At 54.5% G+C, this 7,521-nt stretch overlaps 1 protein-coding gene across 1 annotated transcript in view; it reads left to right on the plus strand.

The window, feature by feature from the left end:
* Positions 1–7,521, plus strand: part of AHNAK (AHNAK nucleoprotein) — a 19,579-nt gene that overhangs the window by 1,770 nt on the left and 10,288 nt on the right. Inside the window, 1 exon segment of the mRNA XM_017747267.1 lies at positions 6–7,491. Within this exon segment, the coding sequence (XP_017602756.1) occupies positions 6–7,491 (7,486 nt within the window).

Here is a 7,521-nt window from a genome sequence, read left to right on the forward strand (position 1 = left end):
CCGGGCTGGAAGGGCTCTGGCACCTTCCCGGCGTCGCCCAGGATTGAGGCCAACGGACAGATGGGAGAGCTGGACACGGGATTCCACGCCACAGGGCCCCACGTGTCTGGCGGGGCTCCGTGTCCACAGGGAGAGGTCGCCGGCTCCTCGCCGCCCGTGGATGTGGGGAAAATCAAGATCCCGACATTGAAAATCCCCAAATTTGGGTTCCAGGCTGGCGGTGAAGTTCTGACCCCTGGGATGGACGTCACTTGCTCGCCCGGAGCGGAGGTTTCGTCCCCGTCTGTCAAAGCCCCCATGCCGCAGGTGGACGTGGCGGTCAAAGGTGCCACCAAGGTCCCCTCCCCTCCGCTGGATGTCCCTGGCGTGGAGGTCCCGGCCCCTGACGGCGCCAAGGGGAAAATCAAAATCCCGCACATGACCTTCCCCAAATTCACCGTCGCCGACGCCACCGTGGAGGTCCCCAAGGGCGTGGTGGTCCCCGAGGTGGCCCTGGAAGGAGAATGGAAAGGTCCCATGTTCAAGAAGGTGGAAACGCCCCAAATTTCGCTGTCAGACGTGAACCTGAACTTGAGGGGCCCCAGGGTGGAAGGCGACCTCAAAGGACTCGGCCCCAAGGGCCTCCAGGTGGACGTGAAGGGTCCTGAGGTGCAAGTGGCCAGTCCAGGGGGTGGCCTGAAGGGAGTGGAGATGGATGTTGACGTGAAGGGGTTGAAGGGAGGAGTGGACGTATCCGTGCCGACTGTGGGGGGTGAATTGAGGGGGCCTCAATTGGACCTTAAAGGGCCCCAGATTGGGGTGGAGGTGCCTGGAGTTGACATCAACGGCCCCGCGGTGAAGATGCCCGAGATGAGCATCAAAACCCCCCAAATCTCTGTGCCCGATGTCGACCTGAACCTCAAAGGGCCCGGAGTGAAGGGAAATCTGGACATTTCCGCCCCAAAACTGGAAGGAGAACTGAAAGCCCCTGGACTGGACATCAAAGGCCCCAAAGTTGAGGTTGGGAGCCCAGAAATGGAGATCCAGGGGCCCGAGGGGAAACTGAAATTCCCCAAGCTAAAAATGCCCAAATTTGGGGTGAAGGGAGAGACCCCCAGTGTTGATGTGACCCTTCCCAAAGGGGCAGTGGATGTTTCCGGCCCCAAGGTGGACGTCAGCACTCCAAGCGTGGACATCAAAGGCCCCAAAGTGGACATTGAAGCACCTGAAGTGGACATTCACAACCCCGAGGGAAAATTCAAGATGCCCAAATTCAAGATGCCCAAATTTGGGATGCCCGGGGTCAAAGCAGAAGGTCCAGAGGTGGACGTGAACCTCCCGAAAGGCGGCATGGAGGTGTCCGGCCCCAAGGTGGACATTGAGGCACCAAGTTTGGACATCCAGGGGCCTGAAATGCACCTCAAGGCCCCCCAGATCTCCGCTCCTGATGTTGACCTGACCCTCAATGGTGCCAAGGCCAGCGGCGACTTGGACGTGTCCGTGCCCAGTTTGAAGGGCCCTGAACTGGATATCAAAGGCCCCAAAGTCGAGGTTGAAGCACCAGATTTGGATGTCCAAGGGCCCGAGGGCAAACTGAAGTTCCCCAAGCTGAAAATGCCCAAATTTGGGGTGAAGGGAGAGAGCCCCGACCTCGAGGTGGCCCTTCCCAAGGGCAAAGTGGACATTTCGGGTCCCAGCGTCACCTTCGACGTCCCCAGCGTGGACATCAAGGGCCCTGCAGTGAAGATGCCTGAGATGAGCATCAAGACCCCCCAAATCTCCATGCCCGACATCGACCTGAACCTCAAAGGGCCCAAAGTCAAGGCAGACCTTGACATTTCCACCCCAAAACTGGAAGGGGAGCTGAAAACCCCTGGACTGGACATCAAAGGCCCCAAAGCTGAGGTTGAAGCACCAGATTTGGACATCCAAGGGCCTGAGGGGAAATTAAAGTTCCCCAAGCTGAAAATGCCCAAATTTGGGGTGAAGGGGGGAAAGAGCCCCGACCTCGAGGTGACGCTCCCAAAGGGGGAGATGGACATTTCCGGCCCCAAGGTGGACATCGATGTCCCGAGTGTGGACGTGGAAGGGCCGGAGGTCAAAGGGAAAGGTCTCAAGTTTAAAATGCCTGAACTCAACGTTCAGACCCCAAAACTCTCCATGCCAGATGTGGATTTGGGATTGAAGACCCCAAAACTGAAGGGGGACGCTGGAATTTCTGGGCTGAAGGGCCCCAAAATCGATGTGAAAGGCCCCAAAGTGGATGTGGAAAGTGCCAAAATTGATGTGAAAGGTCCCAAGATCGATGTGGAAGGTCCCAAAATTGATGTGGAAGGGCCCAAGGTGGATGTGGAAGGTCCCAGGTTGGATGTTGACGTGCCTGAGGTGGACTTGGAATGTCCAGAAGGGAAGATAAAAGGCCCCAAATTCAAGATGCCGAAACTTAACATTAAATCACCCAAAATCTCGATGCCGGACGTGGATTTGAACCTGAAGGGACACAAGGTGAAGGGAGAGGTGGACGTGTCCCTCCCGAAGGTTGAAGGTGATGCCGGCGTCAACATCAAGGGGCCGAAGGTGGATGTGGAGGTCCCAGATGTCCACCTGGAGTGTCCAGAGGCCAAACTGAAAATGCCAAAAATGAAATTGCCTCATTTCAACGTGTCCAGCCCCAAGCTGGAAGGGCCCGAGGTGGATGTTACCCTGCCGAAAGGAGAGGTGGACCTCTCTGGGCCAGAGGTGGACATTGAAGGTCCAGAGGTGGATGTTGGAGGAGTGGAAGGGAAATGGAAAGGTCCCAAATTCCGGATGCCGAAGCTGAACATCAAATCCCCCAAAATCTCAATGCCAGATGTGGACTTGAACCTGAAGGGACCCAAACTGAAGGGAGAGGTGGACGTGGCAGTCCCCAAGCTGGAAGGGGACTTGAAAGCTCCAGAAATGGACATTAAAGGGCCAAAAGTGGACGTTGAGGTGCCCAGCGTGGATTTGGAGTATCCTGAGGGGAAGGTCAAAGGCCCCAAGTTCAAGATGCCCGAGATGCACATCAAGACACAGAAGATCTCCATGCCGGACGTGGACATCAACCTGAAGGGCCCCAAGGTCAAGGGCGATGTGGATGTGTCCCTTCCAAAGCTTGAAAGTGACCTGAAGCGTCCTGAGCTGGACATCAAAGGCCCCAAAGTGGACATTGAGGCACCCGATGTCGACATTCACGGCCCCGAAGGAAAATTCAAGATGCCCAAATTCAAGATGCCCAAATTTGGGATGCCCGGGGTCAAAGCAGAAGGTCCTGAGGTTGACGTGAACCTCCCAACAGGAAACCTGGATGTGTCTGGCCCCAAGGTGGACATTGAAGGTCCAGAAGTGGACGTAGAACTGCCAGAGGGGAAGGTGAAAGGCCCCAAGTTCAAGATGCCCGAGATGCATTTTAAGACACCCAAGATCTCCATGCCCGACATTGACCTGAACCTGAAAGGCCCCAAAGTGAAGGGGGACGTTGATGTTTCCGTTCCCAAGCTGGAAGGTGACCTGAAGGGTCCTGAAATTGACATCAAAGGCCCCAAAGTCGATGTTGATCTTCCTCATGTTGATCTGGAAGCACCTGAGGGGAAGATCAAAGGCCCCAAGTTTAAGATGCCTGAGATGCACATCAAGGCTCCCAAAATCTCAATGCCAGACTTTGATCTGAACCTGAAAGGCCCCAAAGTGAAGGGGGATGTCGATGTCTCTGTCCCTAAGCTTGAGGGTGACCTGAAAGGTCCTGAACTGGACATCAAATGCCCCAAAGTGGACATTGAGGCACCCGATGTCGACATTCACGGCCCCGAAGGAAAATTCAAGATGCCCAAATTCAAAATGCCCAAATTTGGGATGCCCGGGGTCAAGGCAGAAGGTCCCGAGGTGGACGTGAACCTCCCAACAGGAAACCTGGATGTGTCTGGCCCCAAGGTGGACATTGAAGGTCCGGAAGTGGACGTGGAGCTGCCAGAGGGGAAGGTGAAAGGCCCCAAGTTCAAGATGCCCGAGATGCATTTTAAGACACCCAAGATCTCCATGCCCGACATTGACCTGAACCTGAAAGGTCCCAAGATCAAAGGTGACGTTGATGTTTCTGTCCCTAAGCTGGAAGGTGACCTGAAGGGTCCTGAAATTGACATCAAAGGCCCCAAAGTCGATGTTGATCTTCCTGATGTGGAGCTGGGAGGTCCTGAGGGGAAGATCAAAGGCCCCAAGTTCAAGATGCCCGAGATGCACATCAAGGCCCCCAAGATCTCCATGCCGGACGTTGACTTCAACCTGAAGGGCCCCAAGGTCAAGGGTGACATCGATGTCTCTGTCCCTAAGCTGGAAGGTGATGTTAAGGGTCCTGAGCTGGACATCAAAGGCCCCAAAGTGGACATTGAGGCACCCGATGTCGACATTCACGGCCCTGAGGGAAAATTCAAGATGCCCAAATTCAAGATGCCCAAGTTCGGGATGCCCGGGGTCAAGGCAGAAGGTCCTGAGGTGGACGTGAACCTCCCAACAGGAAACCTGGATGTGTCTGGCCCCAAGGTGGACATTGAAGGTCCGGAAGTGGACGTGGAGCTGCCAGAGGGGAAGGTGAAAAGCCCCAAGTTCAAGATGCCCGAGATGCATTTTAAGACACCCAAGATCTCCATGCCCGACATTGACCTGAACCTGAAAGGTCCCAAGATCAAAGGTGACGTTGATGTTTCTGTCCCTAAGCTGGAAGGTGACCTGAAGGGTCCTGAAATTGACATCAAAGGCCCCAAAGTGGACATTGAGGCACCCGATGTCGACATTCACGGTCCAGAGGGAAAGTTCAAGATGCCAAAGTTCAAAATGCCCAAATTTGGGATGCCGGGGCTAAAGGGAGAAGGTCCTGAGGTGGACGTGAACCTTCCGAAAGGGGGCTTGGATTTGTCCGGCCCCAAGGTGGACATTGAGATGCCGAGTGTGGACATTGAGGGCCCTGAGGGGAAGATCAAAGGCCCCAAGTTCAAGATGCCCGAGATGAACATCAAAGCCCCCAAGATCTCCATGCCGGACATTGACCTCAACCTGAAAGGCCCGAAGGTCAAGGGGGGTCTTGATGTCTCTGTCCCCAGATTGGAGGGTGACCTGAAAGGTCCGGATGTGAATATTAAAGGTCCGAAGTTGGATGTGGATGTTCCTGATGTGGACGTTGAAGGTCCCGAGGGGAAGTGGAAAGGACCCAAGATCAAGATGCCCGAGATGAACATCAAGGCACCGAAATTTTCTTTGCCTGATGTCGACCTGAACCTGAAAGGTCCCAAACTGAAGGGAGAAGTGGATGTGTCTGCCCCAAAAATTGAAGGTGACGTGAAAGTGCCAGATCTGGAGTTGAAAGGACCAAAAGTGGACGTGGATGTCCCTGACATCGAACTGGAGGGCCCCGAGGGGAAGGTGAAGGGCCCCAAGTTCAAGATGCCCGAGATGCACTTCAAAGCCCCCAAGATCTCAATGCCGGACTTTGATCTGAACCTGAAGGGCCCCAAAGTGAAAGGGGACGTGGACATGTCCATCCCAAAAATCGAGGGAGATTTGAAGGGCCCAGACATTGACATCAAAGGCCCCAAAGTCAATGTCAACCTCCCTGACGTCAACCTGGAGTGTCCAGAAGCGAAGCTGAAAGGCCCCAAGTTCAAGATGCCCGAAATGCACTTCAAAACCCCCAAAATCTCCATGCCTGACATTGATTTGAACCTGAAAGGCCCAAAACTGAAGGGGGACGTGGACATCTCTGGCCCCAAACTGGAAGGCGATTTGAAGGGCCCAGATGTGGACATCGAAGCTTCTGGTCCCAAACTGGACATCGAAGCTCCTGCCTTGGACATTGATCTCCCAGAGGGGAAGGTGAAGGGCCCCAAGTTCAAGATGCCCGAGATGCACTTCAAGGCCCCCAAAATCTCAATGCCAGACTTTGATCTGAACCTGAAAGGCCCCAAGGTCAAGGGCGACGTCGATGTGTCCCTGCCCAAGCTGGAAGGTGACCTGAAAGGTCCAAAAGTGGACACTGAGGCTCCAGATGTGGAGCTGGAATGTCCAGAAGGGAAGATCAAAGGCCCCAAGTTCAAAATGCCCGAGATGCACATCAAGGCCCCCAAGATCTCCATGCCCGACTTTGATCTGAACCTGAAAGGCCCCAAGGTGAAGGGGGACATTGATGTCTCAGTCCCCAAGCTGGAAGGTGACCTGAAAGGTCCTGAAATTGACGTCAAAGGCCCCAAAGTTGATGTCAGCCTTCCTGACGTTGAGCTGGAGTGTCCAGAGGGGAAACTGAAGGGCCCCAAGTTCAAGATGCCCGAGATGCATTTTAAGACACCCAAGATCTCCATGCCTGACATCGACCTGAACCTGAAAGGCCCCAAAGTGAAGGGTGACATCGATGTCTCTGTTCCAAAGCTCGAGGGAGATTTGAAAGCCCCAGACATCGACATCAAAGGCCCCAAAGTCGATGTTGATCTCCCTGACATTGAGCTGGAAGGGCCTGAGGGGAAGATCAAAGGCCCCAAGTTCAAGATGCCCGAGATGCACATCAAGGCCCCCAAGATCTCCATGCCGGACGTTGACTTCAACCTGAAGGGCCCCAAGGTCAAAGGGGACATCGATGTCTCTGTCCCTAAGCTGGAAGGTGATGTTAAGGGTCCTGAGCTGGACATCAAAGGCCCCAAAGTGGACATTGAGGCACCCGATGTCGACATTCACGGCCCTGAGGGAAAATTCAAGATGCCCAAATTCAAGATGCCCAAATTTGGGATGCCAGGGCTGAAGGGAGAAGGTCCTGAGGTGGACGTGAACCTCCCAACAGGAAACCTGGATGTGTCTGGCCCCAAGGTGGACATTGAAGGTCCGGAAGTGGACGTGGAGCTGCCAGAGGGGAAGGTGAAAAGCCCCAAGTTCAAGATGCCCGAGATGCATTTTAAGACACCCAAGATCTCCATGCCCGACATTGACCTGAACCTGAAAGGCCCCAAAATCAAGGGGGATGTTGATGTTTCCCTTCCCAAAGTGGAAGGTGACCTGAAGGGCCCCGAAATTGACATCAAAGGTCCCAAAGTTGATGTTGACCTTCCTGATGTTGATCTGGCAGGTCCAGAGGGGAAGATCAAAGGCCCCAAGTTCAAGATGCCCGAGATGCACATCAAGGCCCCCAAGATCTCCATGCCCGATGTTGACTTCAACCTGAAGGGCCCCAAGGTCAAAGGGGACATTGATGTCTCAGTCCCTAAGCTGGAAGGGGACCTGAAGGCCCCTGAAATTGACATCAAAGGCCCCAAAGTGGACATTGAGGCACCTGATGTCAACATTCATGGCCCAGAAGGGAAAATAAAGTTCCCCAAATTCAAGATGCCCAAGTTCGGGATGCCCGGGGTCAAGGCAGAAGGTCCCGAGGTGGACGTGAACCTCCCAACAGGAAACCTGGATGTGTCTGGCCCCAAGGTGGACATTGAAGGCCCAGAAGTGGACGTGGAGCTGCCAGAGGGGAAGGGGAAAGGGCCCAAGTTCAAGAAG

Source organism: Corvus brachyrhynchos, unplaced genomic scaffold (genome assembly GCF_000691975.1).
Source record: "Corvus brachyrhynchos isolate BGI_N302 unplaced genomic scaffold, ASM69197v1 scaffold442, whole genome shotgun sequence".
In the NCBI taxonomy this organism is placed as follows: domain Eukaryota; kingdom Metazoa; phylum Chordata; class Aves; order Passeriformes; family Corvidae; genus Corvus; species Corvus brachyrhynchos.